At 58.2% G+C, this 18,757-nt stretch overlaps 1 protein-coding gene across 6 annotated transcripts in view; it reads right to left on the bottom strand.

Moving 5' to 3' along the window:
- Window positions 1–9,180, bottom strand: part of CTTN (cortactin) — a 30,946-nt gene extending 21,766 nt beyond the window's left edge. For 2 of the 6 annotated variants that reach the window (XM_032879732.1, XM_032879734.1), the window contains exons 1-5: window positions 9,097–9,179; window positions 5,174–5,268; window positions 3,282–3,368; window positions 3,102–3,175; window positions 1,253–1,382 (exon numbers count right to left, since the gene is read on the bottom strand). In XM_032879732.1, the coding sequence (XP_032735623.1) occupies window positions 1,253–1,382; window positions 3,102–3,175; window positions 3,282–3,368 (291 nt within the window). In that variant the 5' untranslated portion in view covers window positions 5,174–5,268; window positions 9,097–9,179. Of the gene's footprint in view, window positions 1–1,252; window positions 1,383–3,101; window positions 3,176–3,281; window positions 3,369–5,173; window positions 5,269–9,096 lie in introns of all 6 variants that reach the window. The other 4 variants (XM_032879735.1, XM_032879737.1, XM_032879736.1 and 1 more) reach the window with 3 other exon arrangements.
- Between the last annotated feature and the right edge of the window lie 9,577 nt (window positions 9,181–18,757).

The raw sequence follows: 18,757 nt of genomic DNA, 5'->3' as shown, positions 1-18,757 counted from the left end.
TGCATCTGCCTTCTTCAGCTCAGGTCATGATCCCAGGGTCCTGGGATCGAGCCCATCGGGCTCCCTGCTTCTCCCTCTCCCACTCCCCCTGCTTGTGTTCCCTCTCTTGTGGTCTCTTTGTCAAATAAATAAATAAAATCTTAAAAAAAAAAATCCACAGATCATCCCGCTGCCCGCTTTCCCTGTCCAGACATCTCCAGGAGTGAGTGTCACACCAGGAAATGTCCGTGTCTTTCCTGCGGCTCACACTTGGTCCAACTCCAGCTAAGGCGAAGTTCGGACCTCGTTTGGGGAGCCCATAGGCCCCCCTGCCCACCCACTCTGTGGTAAAACAGCGTGGCGCGGCACACTGGGACCCAGCGGTGGCGTTCCATGTCTGCTCAGACACGGACTCCGATCCGTGCGAGCGCGGGGGGGCGGGAGGGGAGGCAGGTCTGGAATTACAGACCAGAAGCAGAACACGCCCCTGCCGACGGCCTCCCCCCACACAGGATGTGAGCAGACGCCAGCAGGTCACAGCAGTCTCACGTCGCGGGGCCTGGGAAACTCGCGTCTCCAGGGACGTCTGGAGAAGGTGAAGAACCATCTCAGGGGAGAAGCCTGCGACACACCAGCCCCTGCTCTGTCCTCTCCCGCACCACCAGCCGCCCGGAGCTCCTTGCTCCCTCTCGGGACACAGAAGACGCAAACTGCTGACAAAGCCTGATGCGTTCAGTCAACAAGGCTGACACCATGTCGCCAGGTTCCTGAACCCAACCAGTGCCAGCTCAGGGGAGGCTTGGCCAGTGTTCTCAGAGGGAGCGATCTTGCCTGGCCCTTGTTTCACGGAGCGCCAGACTCCCACGTGCGGTTCATCACGCACGACAGATGTCAGCACACCTACGGGGCTCATCGTTCGCCTGCGGCGTGAAACCAGGGCACCCCCAGATTTGGTCCCGGTCGGCAGGCTGGTCCGGGTTAGGCGGCAAGCTGAAGGGCGTGTGGCGGTCACGGCAACGCCGGCGGTCAAGAGGCTTCTGGGCTCTGTCTGGGTCCCAGGGCAGGCCGCCCTATGCGTCCCCACACCCCAGCAACCGTGAGACCCTCCAGCAGCTTCTGAAGAGCGGGAGTCAGGTCAGCCGACAGAGGATGACTGCTGGGCAAACCCCAGCTCCAAGACACCAACTGCAAACGGTTAACCCAAGGAGGTCGGAGCCCCTTCTCGGCCGACCACGTGCGAGCGGAGAACAGACACGCAGCGGCCGCGCCTCACCTTGTCCATCCTGTCCTGCTCCACGCCGAACTTCCCTCCGTAGCCGTGAGAGGCTTTCGGTCCCGTTTCAAGCTCCTTCTCCTTGAGGGTCTGGTGTTCTTGAAAAACGTTCTCTCTCAGCTTGTGTATGCTTTAAGGGAAGAGAGGAAATGAAAGCAAACCGACGGAACAGAAGTGCACCCTCGCCTTCGAGGAGGACACACGAGGACGAGAGATGTCACCATCGTACCCCTGTGATCTCGTGACTCTGGCCCCCCAAGTCCCCAACTTCATCACACTTTCCTGACTCCTCCGCCAGCCGGCCCACCTGCTCCAGCAGCTTAAGCTTAAGGGGGAAAAGAAACCAATGTGCACACCTACAAGGCATCCCAAACCCCCCGAGTAGCTACCCTGAGACGTGGACCTTCTCTCAAATGGAGAAAAGGTTCTGCTTCATCAGGTAACAGCACCAGGAAAAGCAGTTCTGTGAACACCACCCAAGGCAGAAGGGGAAACAAAGTCAGCAGTCCCTTACCCCAGACACACTGAGGACACTGGTCCAAGACAGTGAGGCAAAACATTTCAACAGTGTCCCTTTACTTGAAATACTCCAGCTTTGGAAATATTCAAAAGTGAAATGAAAGACTTTCAGATTTACCATCCAAAGCCACCTTTTACCGGAAAATACTGGGGATCATCAAACAGATCACAAGCTGTGGTCAAAGCCTGGCAGGTCAGGGAGTATCTACAGCTGTCCCCATCAGACCACAAAGTGGCACAAACCCGCCCCCCTCAGGAGCAGGAGGAAGAACACTGCTCCTCACCCCTGGAAGGACCCCAGGGCCCCTGGAACCGTCCCGGAGGCTGCTCCACCAGAGAATGCCGGCGACGGCCAACATGTCTCAAAGCCACGGGAACAGAGAGAACGAGGAGAAGAACGGGTGACCTAACCCACTGGGGAGACGGCCTGACGCACGACAGCGCTGGCCCCCCCTCCCAGCAGGCCCGGGGACCTCCCTTGACGTCCTCCTAGGGCTTCTGTGGAGGGTGCGGGCCCAGCAAGTCAGGGAGGAACGGACACTCGTGTCTAAAATGCCCACAGCACGGGCTGCATCCTCTTCTATGGGTGATTTACCGACTCTCTCGGCCAAGAAGGGCCTCATATTCCTGAGAGACAGCGGGGCCAAGCAGGACCAATGGTGCCAATGGTCCCAGGGGTCAGCCGGTCAGGGACAGTCCTTCACGAACAGGGAGCGAGAGGGATGTTCTGAAGCCAGTGCGGCCTACGCAGAAGTCTGAGCACATTTTAAAAGTCGGTTTTAGCTACACTTCCTGACAAGGAAACACCACCCAGAGAGGGAACAGGTCAAGACAGGGCCGAGTCGGGACCAAGGCCACGTTCTCCTACAACGGTCACTCAGTTCCCCTATTTTGGGCTTTTTGCGAGAACACAGTGCTTAGAATCCAGGACCCAAAGGCCCGTGATAAAATAGTAAAACTGTAATAGTCACGGCAGGGGTGGGGCGGTGTTTCAGGTCTAAGGCGTGAATTTCAAGGACACTGTGTGTGTCAGAGACGGGCCACTGGCAAAGGGGACGCAGGGGACCACGTCCTCCCGCGAGAGACTGGACACCAGAATTGCAAATGAAGGACTCGTCCGCAGCAGGAACTTGAAGTCGCTGCATCTGTGAGCTCACACACACACACACACACACACACACACACACACACGCAGAAGTACATCACCGTGTCCTACCCTCGTCTCCCGCACTGAAGGGAGGGAGGGACTGCGTGAGGGACAGAGGCCGGGCCCCCGGCCCACCTGCTGTCTGCTTTTCAGGGGACCGTTTTCACACCAACGGGCTCTTACTTGATGTGCTCCTGGTGCCCAGACCCCTGCACGGTTTTGGCCCCCCATCTCTGCTCTTTCTCGCTCACGTCGTTCTGAAAAGAAGAAGACACGATCAGCGGACTCCCCACGACCCCGGGGACACGCGGAGGAAAGCCGCTTTCGGGAGCAGTACAGAGGCGGCGGGATGGAGGCTCGTACCACAAAGTCGGGGTCGGTCTCCCAGTCATCGGCGCCCCCGTCGTCCTGGGTGATGGACACGGCGTGGCCTGCCGAAGCCTTCCACATCTGGAAGAGCAGTGTGCGGGGTCACGGGGGCTGGGCGGGTGGCCCCCGGCACCCCAACTGCAACCCGGCTCAGGGGTCGCCTGCCCCGCGTGGACCCCAACACAAGAAAGGAAAGACACAGAGCACTGTTTCTAGCCCTGTTCTCAAAGGGCATCCGAAACAGGCCTCAGAACATGCCGCCTTCAGTTCAAGTGAGAACATCTTCGGGAAAATAAAAACGTCATGCGTGCGCTTACGTCGTGAAGAACCCGTCCCTCCCGCAAAAAGAAAAAAAAAGGAAACAGACGACCCGTTTTGCTTTCTATTGCTTAGTGGACATGCAAGTGCTTCCTTAGCTCGGCCTCTGGCAAGTGAATAAATGTTCCACGTGATTTATGAGGGTCCCTCACCATCCACCTCGGGACGCAGCCAGGACGTGAACTGCCAACCTTTCCTGCCCCGGGCAGCCCCGAGGACGGGAGGTGGCCTTTCCGCCCCAGCGACGGTTTCACCTGGCACAGAGGATGACGGCTTCACGGCGGGGCAGCAGAGGCTTTCCCTAACCACAAAGGTAAACTCTAACCTTTCAACCTTTAATGGTGTCAAGAGAAAACGAGGTCTGAGAAGAGCGGACCCGTCTTCCCCAGAAGATTTCATAAAATTCCCCCGAGCCAGGAAGCACCTCGGAGATTATTTTAACTCAATCAACCGAAAGCTTCTGTGGCTTGAACTCAAACAGGACAGAAGCCCCTCAAGAGCCCGAGAACCTCCCGTCTGGATCCACCCCTGACCCCAGATCTGCTGGGCCTCAAGTCCAAACTCAAGGTGGTGGTGAGGGGCGCGTGACAGCGCTCTCAAGTTCCCAGATGCGACTCCTGTCACTGTCACCTGAGCCAAGAAGTTTGCTCCTGGGTAAGGCAGGACCAACGCAGTCCCTTCAAGGCCACCGCGAACCCTGCTCTCCTCTGTCCAGCTGTCCCAGGCACGGCAAGAATTTCCCAGATATAATCTGCTTTTGATACGAGTTTAGTGAAAAAACAGACTAAACGCTCAGCCCTGGGAGGAGCAACCAGATGTGCCCCATCCCCATGCGCCCACTTACAAACGCAAGGACAGCCACCTGAAAATACATTTGCCCCCAGTCTGCCTCTCCCAGTCAAATGTGCCCCGTACGTCACCACAGTAGAAAGGGGCCACAACTGTGGGAGGTCAGCTGCCCACGGGTACAGCCAGTGAGGACATCACACAGAAGGACAGGGTCTCTGGGGAGGGTCAGTGAGGCTACCTTTCCCCCTCAGGCAAAGGTGAAAGGTCTTTGCTGCTGCTGTCATGGACTCATGCGGAGAACACAGCAGAGCCAACCTTCTGGAAGCCAGCCTCCTGGGGGCAGGGTGAGCACTGGCACCTGCTTCCTGACACCCTGCCTGGCAGCTCCTCCCGCCTTCCACCTCACAGATCCAAGAGGCCAGATGGCTCCTCCCAGAACAGAGAGGCTTCCAGAGACTTCTGGAACCCCCTTCTCTTTCAACCACCGGCAACACTGGAAACTGGGCCAACTCACTTTACTTACTTCTAAGTAATCTCCACACCCAACGTGGGGGTCCGAACTCACGACCCCAGACCCCAAGATCAAGGGTCGCATGTTATTCTGACGGAACCGGCCAGGCGCCCCTTGACTTTACTTTTTAAGCAACATTTCCTGCGGAAAATGATGGTCCCCACCTCCGCAGACCCAAAGGGAGAACAGAACAGTCCCCCTTCCTGCCCATGGAGCCACCCCGACGGTCCGAGGGGAGACGAGGTGAGAAGGCTCACGGGGTACAAACCCTTCTTTCCGGCTGGCGACAAAGGGCTGCTCAGGGGTCCCTGTGGAAAGCCAGTGCTCCTGCGAGGAATTCCCAGCATTTGGGAGTGATTCTGTCTGCGAAAAGATGAAGGGCAGAAAGCTCAGAAGCAGCCCGTCTGGGCAGAGCCTCGTGCTCAGGTCCTTTCGGGAAACTCCGACATCCTCCCCCGCCGCGCGAGGCTTTGTACGGAAGCCTGAGAGGAGGACGGCAAGATTCGCAGCTGACGAACGTAAAAGCTCGCCTTTCAGACACATGAGAAAATACAGAAAACAGCAGGCTTCCCAGGACTCACGGCCGCGTGGAGCTGCTTCCCCGCGCGAGCGGAGATGACCGCGGCAACGGCTCGCAGACGTCTCCTGCTGGCTACCATCCTGACACGTCTCCGGTTTTTGCTCCTTCTAAATTATGACTTTGCTCAAAATCCTAAATCCTATTACTGTAAGTTTAAGAAAATAATAACGTAAGGACAACTCTGAAGGGATCGTGTGTGGCTGGAGACAAAAGCCACATGGTGATGGTCACCGGTATGAGAAGGGGACGGCGCTTCCGATGCGCGGGTCCGGTTACTGGTAGCACAGGGATCAAGACTCCAGCGCCTCGGGCCACCCCGCACCACCTTCTCCACCACCCTCTCCCGAGACAACTCCCACCGGCACTGTACTGCCAGACATCCCAGAGCCGAGGAACCTGGTCCCCTTGCGCCTAGGAAGAAGCCGTTCAGAAGCACCAGCTGCCTGTGTCGGCACCCAGCCTTGTCCCACGTCAGGAACTGGACGGATGATGCTTTGCCAGCCTTCCTACACTCCCTATTGTGTTCCTGACGCTACTATTCACTCCTCCCCTCTTCTCAGTCCCCTCTGGAGACCCTAACTTCTGTAGGCTGCTTAGTACGTGCTAGGGGCTGAGGTTATTACCGTAATCAGCGAGCACCTGTAAAAACCCACCCAAGGGCAGCCAGGGACAGACCCAGGTCCACACTTACCACCCCCTCAAATTTTTCAATTAAAAAAAAAATCATAACAATAACTGAGAATGTAAAAGCCTGGGTCTTTTTTTGGACCCAAAGACAATCCCTCTGGCGCCCTACCTCACACCATATACAAACACTAACCCCAAAACAGGTCAGAGATCACACAAATCTAAGCTTCCATTATTAAACTGTCACAAGAAAACATCAGTGTAGATTTCCATCACCTTCAATTTGGCGACAGCTCTTAGATGTGACACCAGAAGCACAGGGGAGAAGAGGAAAGAACAGAGAAATTGGACAAAACTGAAAGGTTTTGCTTCAAGAGACACCGGCAAGAGACTCAGGACCAGTCCCAGAACGGGAGAAAACAATGTTTCCAGATCATATACCCGAAATAAAGAACTCAGACGACTCAACAGCAAACAGGACAATTAACCACGTTGTAAAACCAGGGGGGAAGATCTGACTGACGTTTTTCCAAAGAGGAGTAAACGGCTGCTGAGCTCACGACAAGATAGGAGGGAGCATCAGCCGTGAAGGAAATGCAAATCAGACCCCCAAGTGAGCTGAGGCTGAAACGAAACACCAGACAGTAACGAGTGAGACGGGTGCGGACCCCAGAGCCGCCCCAGAGTGCTGGTGCGAGGGAAAACGAGTAACAGAGCCACAGGTCGGCGAAAGGTGACACACAGTCACCACTGGCCCAGCAGTCCCCACCCCAAGACGCAGGCCCAAGAGAAAGGAAGATTTATGGCAGCACAAAACCTCGCACGGGAACGGTCCGGCAGGATTCTTCTTTAGGGCCAAAAAGCAGGAACAAGGCCAGCGCCCACGTGATGCAGCAGGTCCACGTGACCCACTCGTGCTGGAATGTTATCTGGCAACACGGAGGGACCTGACCACCCGCTACAGCACGAGCGAGTCTTGAGAACATGCGAAGGGAAAGAAGCCAGACACAAAACCCCACATATCAGCCAATCCCCTTCACGTGAAATGTCCAGAACTGGCAAGTCTAGGGAGACAACAGTAGATTTGCGGCTACCTATACTGGAAGGACGGAACAGGGATCCTTTAGAGGGGATAAAATTACTCTCAAGTCGATTGTGCCGACGGTGGCACAAGTCTGAATGCATACAAAATGACTGAATTGTTCGCTTTAACCGGGTGAATTATACGGTGTATGAACTGCACCTCAATAAAACCGTTACCAAAATACACCCCTCACCATCAACGGACCTTCCCTGCAAACGTCACACGTCACACGTACTCATCAAGACCGCACAAGGGTGACATCACCGTGCGCCACCACATGAACCGAGGGGAACATTCTATGGGACAAAGTTCTAGATGACGGGACAGAGTTGGCTTCCCATTAAGGTCACTATGGCCAGCGCAGCAGAGCAGTAGACTGGACCAGAAGGCCCTAGCTGTGCACGGCCGGCCACTCCTCACACCGCACTCCCCAGAGAAAAGGCCCTGGTGCCTAGGCTTGCTTCCCCAACAGCCTGCACCCCCACAAACCTGAAAGACTAGGCCGGGGCTGGAGCCCACACCCTCCTGCAGCCGCTGGGGAAGCCTGGCATCCCGCACCACCAGGCAGTCCCGGTGCTCCCGAGGACTCAGGCCCTCCACCACACCCTTTAAGAGCACCTCCCTGAGCACCTCCCTGGGCTGCCCGGCACCCAAGGAAGTCTGAATCACACCCATCGCAACCACTCAGACGGGCTTTAAAGAGAAGCCCCTCAAAATGACCCGCCCAAAAGTCAGCGGCAGCCACTGGGAGACAAAGGATCAGAAACAACCCTGCAGCCCCCGCCCTCTTTATTCTTATTCCGGAGCACTGGAAAGCGGCCTTTAGGACTCTTCCCGCTCCGGAGGAAATCTGGGATTGGTTTTCTAAGACCCGGCTGCCTCCAAGCACTGGGGCAGTGACTCACCCCACGGTCAGAGGGAGGCAGGGACAACAGGCGCCTGTCCAAGGCACAGCCCTGGGCCCGCTGGGCCAGACCAGACGCTAACCCCTGACAAAGCACAGCGGGGCCAAGTCCACGCAGCCCAAATGGGGCGCTGGCAGGGCGGTCTCTGGGAAGGGACGCCCACTCAGGATGCCTCCGGAGCTGCGGTCAGCGGAAAATGGGATTCCTCCCCCAGAGGCCCCACTCCCCCACAGATTCCAGTCTCAGGAAGCCCTGTCCCCTCTTCTCCCGACCCTCCAGCAGGGCGATCGAGCTCCCATAATATTCAAGAGACGGAAACACAACAACCAGCCCAAAAGAACCTTTCTGGTGACTTCCAACACCCCCAGAGGAGGGACTGCTCCAAATTTAGAGCCTCTCGACCAGCCGCAGCTGCGCGTGTCGCTGCATTCCCACTGACCTGATTGCAGAACTTCCCGGTAGGTGCCCCCGACTCCCGGCCCCTGCCCGCCCGACCCTTGCCCTCCTCCGGCTCCAGGCCTCCCTCCCCCGCCAGACCTCGGCCCTTCCTCGGCCTCTCCCCGCCAGACCCCGCCCCTCGGACCCCGGCCCGGCCCCGCCCCGCCTGACCCTGGCCCTTCCCGGCCCCGCGGACCTGGGCCGACCGGACCCCGGCCCACCCGACCCCGGGCAGACCCCCGGTCTCCGTCCCTCGGCTCTCACCCCCTCCCCACCGGGGCCCAAGCACGCCGCACTCAGACCGACGACCCTCCGGCCCCCTTCCTCCCCGCAGCCCCAGCTGCTCCCGCTCAGGGCCCGCAGCCCTCCTCCCGCAGCCCAGCGACCGGCCCGCGCCCCCCCCGCCCCCGCCCCGCCAGAAACCGCGAGCGGAAGCGCGGCGAGACCGCAGCGACCGCCGCTTCCTTCCCGTTCCGGGGCTGGCGGCGCCCAGGGCAGCCGGCAGAGGACCCGGGCCCCCGCCCTGCAGCCCGGCCGAGGAAGCCGCGCTCGCTCACCGCGGCCTGGCGTCCGTCGCTCCCGGCCCGGCCCTGGATCCGCCGCGCCCGCTGTTCCCGGGCGCCCGACTCCACTTCCGGTTCCGCGGCGGGGGCGGGGCTGCATCCGGGTCCCGGCGAGGCCCCGCCCCGCGCCCTCCGGAGATGGGGGGCGGCGGCTTGCCGGCGCCCTGGGAGCGGGCGGGTGAGTCTCGTCTGGCCGGAGCCGCCTCCTGCGCCCACGTGGCACCGTCCGCGCGCTCCGCTGGCGGCCGCGCGAGCTCGGCCCGGGAATGCAGGCGCCTCCCCGCGGAGTGAGTGCGGGGCGCCCGCTCGGCCTGCGCCGGGGCGGAAGCTCCCAGGGCGTGCGCTGAGATCCCTAGCACTGCCCCGGGTGAGAAGGCGAAATGCGCCAGGCCAGGTGGACTCCCAGGAGGGTGCTGCAGTGGTCAGTCAGCGAGGGGACGCATCCTCGTCCACCCACCGTCCTTTCTTCCACCTGCCCAGCCACGCATCATGCATCCTCTCCACCCGCCCACCCATCTGCCCGCCTTCATCCATGACCCGCATCTTCCATGCACCCACCCACCCACCAGAGCATCATCCGTCGCCTCCGTCCCTCCTTCCGCTCTCCATTCACCCACCCGTCCACCATCTGTCCACCCGGAGAAGGCCACATAGGTAGCAAGAATAGAGAGTCAGCAGGATAAACATGGACCTTGTCCTCAGGGCCCTTCCAGCCTAGAAGGGAAGTCAGGTATCATCACACGGACACATAATTAGGAAACAAGATAAATGCTATGAGAAAGTCAACAGTGTTGTGAAATTGTGCTGGGGGGAGCGCCTGGGTGGCTCAGTCCTTAAGCGCCTGCCTTCAGCTCGGATCATGATCCTAGGGTCCTGGGATGGAGCCCCGCATAGGGAGTCCCTGCTCTGCGGGGAGCCTGCTTCTCCCTCTCCCACTCCCCCTGCTTGTGTTCCCTTTCTCTCTCTGTCTGTGTCAAATAAATAAATAAAATATTTTAAAAAGAAAAATAAAGAAAAGAAATTGTACTGGGGAGAATTTGGGACCTTAACTCACCCAGGAGATCAGAGAAGGATTCTTTTGGGCAATTAACATTTGCACCAAGATGTGAAGGTCAGTAGAAGTAAGGAGGTCAGGAGGGAAGAATTTTCCAGGCGGAGAAAACAACGTGTACAAAGGCCCTGAGGCAGAGGAACCAAAAAAAGTTGGGTAGAAAAAGTACAGTGATGAAGCGTGGCAGTGGGATAAGACCGGGCAGGGTCATGTAGAGATTGGCGGGGCACAGCAAGGACCTTGGTCTTTATTCTAAAATAAATGGGAAGTCCTTAGAGTAAGTTAAGCAGAGAAGAGACATCATAAAGTTTCGATTACAATGAGACCCCTCTAGCTTCTCTGTGGGGAATCGATGGGAAGACAGTCAGGTAGGAGCCTAGGACAACCAGTTAAGGCAAACTTGTGGTAGCAGGTAAGATGGAGAGAGTGAGAGTAGATACAAGAGACATTGAGAAAGTTAAATTGTCAGGTTTGGATGGATTAGGGGTGGCAAAGGAGATGTCAGGTGTCAAAGGATAATTTTAAAACATAAAGTGACTTTCCTACACATATACCTGTAAAATGAACACATGTCAAAGATGTTATGTAACTTAATAATGAATGAAGCAATAAGGTGTTCCAGCTTTACTAGGAGAAGCCAAGGGACCGCTGAAATGAATATGCAAAACCAGTCTATCCACGGGGCAAGAGTCAACTGTATTTCACTACATTCAGCTAATTTGTATATCTACGGACAAGAATTACTTGCATTGCCATCTGATTTCTTCAGAAGTATGAGAGAGTGTGGGCAAAAACTCTAGCCCATGGAATCAAATGATTACCAGAGGCCCCTGAGTTCTGCTGAAAAATATCTGATAATCACTTTTGTCATTCTAAAGTCTGAAATCCTTCCTTACAAAAGGATGGCCCTTAGTCTCTGCGCAGATGCTCAGACAAGGAAAAGGGAGGGAGGTGGGGTGGAGGAAGAGAGAAGCACCCAGATGGAGGGATCAGAGCCGGAATACGGATTTGGACTTGGTACATCGGAGGCACCATCAAGTTGAGGCTCAAGAGGGGAAGATGTGTCTAAAGATGGGGCTAAGAGTGAGCAGGAGAAGGATGTAAAAAATGGTGGGAAAGGGGTCCCAGGATCAGGGAGAGAGTCAAGGAAAGGTGCAGAGATGGGAGAGAACCAGACATGCACGGGGAACAGAGGGGGTCAGAGAGAAAGGACTCAAGGGTTTCCCCTTCCATCATTACTGCAGCCCCAACGGCGCTGGGTGAGGTGCTCACAAAGGGGGTGGACTCCCTTCTGCGGCGTCTTCCCTGGAGGATTGCACTCACTGAGGACAAGAACGGGTCCTTTCACGCAAAGACTGCGGAGGTCGAGGCCCCGACGACAACCCTAGCTCCCCCACCGACTAGCTGCCCGGCTGTGGACAGCCGCAGTGCGTTTCCATGCCCGGTCTCCCCAGCCGGGCAGCCAGCACCCGCGTCCCGAACTTGTAAGATGAGGACCGAGTGTCGTTTTATGAGCCCCAGACCCGGCATGCGGGTGCCTCGTGCGTGGGCCCGCAGGTGATAGCCGCAGGCGGAGGGAGTCGGTGAGGCCCGGGAACAGAGTCTTAAGCAGCGATGGAGGGCGCCTGGGAGGCTCGGATGGGTAAGCGTCTGCCTTGGGCTCAGGTCATGATCTCCAGGTCCTGGGATGAGCCCCCCGTGGGGCTCCCTGCTCAGCGGGGAGCCTGCTCCCCCCCCCCGCCCCGCCCCCACCCCGTGCTCATGCTCGGTCTCAAATGAGTACGTAACATCTTTTTAAGAAGGCAGAGACGGAGATCCTAGAGGCTGGCCGACACCCCGCCTCCTGAGGCCTCACGGCGGGGGGCGCCTGCGGGCCTGGGGCGACCGTTCCGCGCACCCGCGTTCGCTCGGGAGCGCGCAGGTGCTCAGCTCCGCACCCGCGGTTCGAGCCGGGTCCGCGCGCGCACCTCGCCCGGGAGCCTCGCCAGGGAACCGCCCACGACCTCGGCCTCAGCCAGTCAGCACGCCGCACACCGCAACCCTCCGGCGCTGATTGGCTCGCGCCTGGGCTCAACCTGGCCCAACGGGGCTTCACCAGGGAATCCGGGCGCGCCCCCGGGAAAGGCCGCCGCTGCGGACGTGAGGTCCCGGCACGGGCCGCGGGGCGCCTGGGACTCTGGTCCGGGTCTGCGCGGCCGCGGTCCGGCGGCGGCCGGGGCGCTCTTCTCCCGCAGCGCTCCGAGCCCGCACGCCCCTGGCCGCCCGTGGCGGTAACCACCAGAGTGCGGGCGGGGGCCGGGGACCCTCCCTGGAAGGCGCGGGGCGCCCCGAGCCAGCGCGCACCTGCTGGGGCTGCTGCGCCCTCGCGGCGGGCGGGGCCGGGCTCCAGAGACTCGCCGTCCGTCTCGGCCACCGGGGAAGGCGAGCTGTGACCCCGTCCGCACCCCTTCGGGCTGCGCTGCAGGAGCGGCCCTCCCTGCGCCCTCCAGCTCGTGGCTGCGTCGCGCCGCTGGCCTCCGACCCCTGCCCCGGACCGCGGTCCCCGAGCCCCCGCTGCCCCGCACGAGGAGAGGTGGGACTGCATTTCGGGCCCAGCGGAGTAACCCGGAATAAGCTCTCCAGCCCTCCCCGAGTCCCACCTTTGCCGCAGGAGGGAAGATCCACGTGCAAGGGATTAGGGCAGGGATTTACTGGTTTTTCCCTAAAGACTTTGTAAAATCTCGCTGCCCAAGGTGGCGCTGGAACTCACAACCCAGAGGTGGGGAGTCGCTTCCTTCAGGGACTGAGGCAGCCAGGCGCCCCTGGATTTACCTTTTGGAGGCCACCATCCAGCCCACCACAAAGGCCCCTAAAAATGTTTTATTTTAAAGATTTACTTATTCGTGAGCGAGTTAGAGTGGGGGAGGGGCAAAAGGAGAGAAGCAGACCCCGCTCTGCCAGAGCCCTAGCCGGGATCCCATCTCAGGACCCCCAAAATCGTGACCTGATTAGCCCACTGAGCCACCCAGGGGCCCTGAAAAATGTTTTAAAATCAGAAGGAAAAAGATTGAAATTTTAGGTTGAAGAACGTATTTGTAGTTGCTGTATTCATTTTGATACCAATACATTCGTAAAAATACAATTTTCCCCCAGAGTAAGGAGCCTACAAAGTGTACAGAGCCCCTGAAAATGTGAATTCTGACCAGCTCACAAGGAGCCCAAGTCCCACAGTGAAGTGAGACCTCACCCTAACCGTTAATGCCTCCGTCGTTCTGTGCATCCTGGAGCGCCCGGGAGCAGCCGTCTGCTGGCCTGGCTGGGTTCCACTCTCAGCGCACAAGTTATTATTACCAAATCTGGACACTTGAGTGTTATCTTCATGCTAAGGGCTCATGGCCAAGAAATTGTTTTTGCTAAATTAAGAACAGGTTACCCAGGGGCGCCTGGGTGGCTCAGTGGGTTAAAGCCTCTGTCTTCTGCTCAGGTCATGATCCCAGGGTCCTGGGATCGAGCCCCGCATCGGGCTCTCTGCTCAGCAGGGAGCCTGCTTCCCCGACTCTCTGTCTGCCTCTCTGCCTACTTGTGATCTCTGCTTGTCAAATAAATAAAAATCTTAAAAAAAAAAACAGCAAAAACACCAGGTTATCCACAAAATAATTAATCTCTTATTCTCTCTGTTCCAGGGACAATAGTGATCGCATGGAGGACCCAGGTGGGTCATACGGGGGTTGGGAGGGGCGGTTTGCCCCTGAAGCTGACCGCTGAGACCTCCAGGAACCATGCTCTGTGCTTCTTTGCAAGGGGACTGGCCTAGTGTCTGGGTCTCTGTCCCAGAAAAGTGTGGAGGGAGTGGCTTACAAACAATAGAAACTTCCCTTCCCAGAGCTCTAGAGGCTGGAAGTCTGAGGTCAGGGCACCTGCAGAAGTGGTGTCAGGGGAGAGCCGGCTTCCTCATTCACAGATGGCCACCTTCCCGGTGGGCCCTCTCATGACACAGGGGCAAGGGAGCCCTCTTGGGCCCCTTTACAAGAGCAGTGGCATGAGGTCCCCCCCGCCCACAGGACCTGAGCACCTCCCAAAGTTCCCGCCACCAAACACCATCACATCGTGCATTAGGTTCAGTATATGAGTTTCAGGGGGACAGAAGCGTGCCATCCGCAAGGGCGACCTAGCTGTGTCTCCCGGCAAGAGACAGATGGAGTCTGTGTCGCTAGCCTCTTGCATCCCGGCTGGGCTTGGGACTTGTTCTTGTCAGCATAAGGGCAGGAAACAACGTGGTATGAATCCTGTGGATAGCGTTCAAGGGGTCTAGCCCTGGGGCCCCCTTCGTTTCGGATCTTGCATTTCGGGAGCTGGAGGAAGCCCTGCAATGACGCACCCCGGTGGGGGGTGAGCGGGCCACGTGAGCAGGAACATGGGTCCCCCCCGACCTGCAGGCCGCACGAGCCCATGGCCCCCGGGCACATGGGGGCATCCGGGAGAGACCAGCCAAGGGGCCACCGGGGTTTGCAATCCAGCAAATCAAGAGAAACAGTAAATCGTTTCTTTACCATGAAGCTCTGGGGGGGGGGGGGACTTTTACAAGGCAGCAGGGAAGAATCCACGGCAGATGGAGGTCTCCGGGAGGGTTGGACGAAGACCGCATACAGACAAACAGAAGGCCGCAGAACATGTGACAGTCTATGTGGGACACGAGGTTCCAGTCATCTGCTGCCGTGTAAGGCGGCACCCCACAAGTTCACGAGAAAAAGCAACCCTCGTACCATGCTGGCACGTCGGGGATCGTGAGTTTGGACAGGGCGCAGGGCAATGGCTCATGTCCTTTCCGGTGGAGCCTTGGCTGGGCTGGCTTGTCTGGGAACTTGGTTCTCCCTGTTGGGGGAGATTGTCATGCCTTTTCTCCGGCCTGTTGTCGGGGACCAGGCTGTCCAGTGTGGCTCCCTCACTTATGAGCCGGGCACATACCGTGGGATGGAAGGACTCTCTGGGGTCTCAACATCCACGGTGCCAACGTGGGGCTCGCTTGGGCTCCCTTACAGCGTGGGGGTTGGTCTCTGGGCAGTTGGACGTCTACTTGGGAGCTGGTTTCTAGAAGGCTTCTGATGGCCTCACTGCAGTGGTCCTGAGTGTCCCCTCTGCACATTCCCATGGTCAACCAGTGGCCCAGGCTTAAGGCGGGGGGGATTAGACTCCACCCCAGATGGGAATTGTCGCAAAGGACCTGTGGCCCATCGCAACCGGGACACACTTCCCCAAGTCTGGTGTGTCGCCGCTCCCAGGACGCATCCCGCCTTCACCCGCATCAACCCAGATGCCCCTTCGCCGGTGTTATCTCACAGCCAGTCCCAGGCGCCATTTCGTCCATAAACCCTGGGGAGCACAGTGGTACCCCGTGCCCGCCGTGCTGTAAGGCCAGCAGTCCACGTGGCTGGCAGTAAATGCTAAATCCCCATCCCCCTCAGAGAGATGCCAGTAGTAGGTGAATCCTGACTGGTGAGCCGGGAGCCCACACTAAGCACGTGTTTCTTAGGGGAAAGGCGGGAGGAGAGAAGCAGCGGCGGCTGCACGCAGGCAGGGAGGGGGAGCAAGGACGGCAGCCGCTGCTGTTTTCCTTGGAATTGAAGGGGCGCCTGGGTGGCTCAGTGGGTTAAGCCTCTGCCTTCGGCTCGGGTCATGATCTCAGGGTCCTGGGATCGAGCCCCGCATCGGGCTCTCTGCTCAGCAGGGAGCCTGCTTCCTCTCTCTCTCTGCCTGCCTCTGCCTACTTGTGATCTCCGTCTGTCAAATAAATAAATAAAATCTTAAAAAAAAAAAAAAAAGCATCTGCCTTGGGCTCAGGGCATGATCCCAACATCCTGTGTCGGGCTCCCGACTGGGCGGGGAGCCTGCTTCTGCCTCGGCCCTTCCCCCTGCTTGTGCTCTGTCAAAAAAAAAAAAAAACTTAAAAAAAAAACTTAAAAAAAAAACAAAACAAAACAAAGAGGGGCACCTGGCTGGTCCATTGGTGGAGCGTGTGACTCGCCGATCTCAGGGTCATGAGTTCGAGCCCCACGTGGGGGGTAGAGATTGCTTAAAACGTGAAAGCATAAAGTTAAACATCGAACAGAAAAGGGGGTGATGGCGAACGGATGACCCAGAGCTCTTCAGCCCCGTAGCTTGTGTGATGTCACAAGTCCCCGGCGACACCGCTTTTATTCAATTTACTTTACTTTTAATTAAAAATTTTAAAAATTGTTTTTGTTTAATTTTAGGAGAGCATGCTGGCTGTGGAGCTGAAGCCAGGAAGCCGCGGGCTGGCGGCCGCCCCTCCTGGTGGGGAGAGAACTGTGTTCTGTTGCCTTCCTCGGAAGAGGGCCGGCGAGACCCATTGAAAATAATGCAAGATGGGCCCCCCTCGGGCCTGGCCGCGGGACAGCGGGCACGTGGGGGAAATCAGGACACCCCTGCACAGCTCCATCTGCACTGGTGCACCCCGAAATCTGTCCAGGGGTGCCCCCTCAACCATGTGGCTGCCACCTGCAGCCTCCACTGCAGGACCCCAGCGCCCAGGCGGGTGCTGCCTCCTCCCACCAGCAGGCAGGACTGTTAGCTGTGGTCACAGTCTCCCCGGCACCTCCAAGTGGCTGCCCAGAGCAGGCCCTCCACAATAACCTCCAGGGGGTTATTGGAATAGCTTTTTAATAGAGCAGAGTCCCCCCAGGCCCCCAGCCCGGCCGTCACCAGTCTGTGGTGAGGCGATACTGGGCACACTCAAGTTCAAAGGTCAACCACGAGTAAATCTGTCTTTGTGCCAGAGGTGCCCCTTCATGATTTTGTGTCCTCTGCTCTCCCCTGGCCAGACCCTGGGCTGCTCCCTCCCCGAATCTTGGCTCAGCAGCTCCCTGCTCTCAGCTCTCCGTACCCGGAGACAGTTCTGTTCGCTGGGAGGGTGGGGCCCGTCCTCCCTACCCTGATGTCGCCATTAGAAATATCCCACAGTGAGGCGGGCTGACCGGTGGGCCCCCCAGCAGACCTCCTCTGTCCAGGCCTCCGGAACCTGTGAGTGGGGCTTCACCTGGAAAAGGGGTCTTTGTCGATGCAGCTACGTGAGGGAGCTTGAGCCCGTCCTGGACCCCCAGGGAGGGCCCCTGACAGGTGTTCTTACGGGAGGCAGAAGGTACGAGAGGCCGGAAAGACGGTGTGGAGCTGGAGAGCCCCACCACCTGCACACAGGACAGAGTTAGCACGTTGTGAGGACTAGAACCCAAACCCACGGTGCTTCAGAACACACGATGCAAAACAAGAAGGAGGGCTTAGGCCCAGCAGCAGGGAGGGCAGCAGCGGGAGGAGCTCCGTGGGAGCACATGGGGCCAAAGGATGACAGAAGAGCCCTGGGACATCCGTGTGGGAAGCGCAGACTGCAGACAGGCAGCCAGCGGGCCTTCTCAGAGCCGCAGAACGTCCCAGACACCTGCTTACAGCTCTGTCTCTTTCTCAACGGACGTTTGCTTTTTTTGTAGGAATAAATGGAGGGCAAGTGAAATCTTTTTTTTTTTTTTTTAATTTCATTTATTTGTTTGACAGACAGAGATCACAAGCAGGCAGAGAGGCAGGCAGAGAGAGCGGGGGAAGCAGGCTCCCCGCTGAGCAGAGCGCCCGATGCGGGGCTCGATCCCAGGACCCTGAGATCATGACCTGAGCCGAAAGCAGAGTCTTTAACCCACTGAGCCACCCAGGCGCCCGGCAAGTGAAATCTTAACAAAACACCAGCACCTTAATGAATCTGTGATGAGTTGGGTTTGTTTCCAGAAACTTTCAGATGCCCAAGGCTTGCCTGGCTGTGGTCAGCGACAAGGCAATGTGAGATTTTTTTTTTTTTTAATTTTATTTATTTGACAGAGATCACAAGTAGGCAGAGAGGCAGGCAGAGAGAGAAGGGGAAGCAGGCTCCCCGCTGAGCAGAGAGCCCGATGTGGGGCTCGATCCCAGGACCCTGAGATCATGACCTGAGCCGAAGGCAGAGGCTTAACCCACTGAGTCTCCCAGGCGCCCCGGGAATGTGAGATTAAAGGCGCAAGGAGGCGCGGCACCGTTCCAGGTCTCACGCTTAACGCTGAGAACTAGGAAATGGAGAGAACAAGGCTTCCCCTGAATTCCCTTAAGATCAGCCGGCCCAGTTCTAACAGGAGGACACAGGAGAACCCGGCTGTGCCCTGACGGAACCGAGAACAGCTGGATTCACTCACAGAAGGGACACGGCTTGCTCAGAGCAGCGGCCCGTCTGCTCTGCGGGGGCCGGCAGAGCAGGACGGTGAGAACCAAGCCGCCTTTGCAGGGCCCGCCACGCAGGGCGCACGGTGGGTAGTGTGCCCACCTCCCCACCCCAATGGGGATCCGGTCTCCGGCATGGGGAGGGAGGACCATCAGAGTCGGCTAGCCCTACCTAACCACCCCCTCCCCTCTGAGATGTGAGTCTCTGTGCCTCCGGGACCCAGGGCACAAACACCGGGTCCCCCTCTGGGTGACACCCCGGGCCTGCACATGCACCCTTGGGCCGTTTGGGTCTCCGAGCTGCTCTGCACACTAGACCCCCGCACCACCGCGGGCCCCCAGGGGACGCGCACAGTGAGTCGGCGACGCCCGGTG

Source organism: Lontra canadensis, unplaced genomic scaffold, assembly GCF_010015895.1.
Source record: "Lontra canadensis isolate GAN:19392208 unplaced genomic scaffold, GSC_riverotter_1.0 scaffold66, whole genome shotgun sequence".
Lineage (NCBI taxonomy): Eukaryota > Metazoa > Chordata > Mammalia > Carnivora > Mustelidae > Lontra > Lontra canadensis.
Note: the sequence above shows the minus strand (reverse complement) of the source record. Positions and strands in the feature narration are given on the sequence as shown.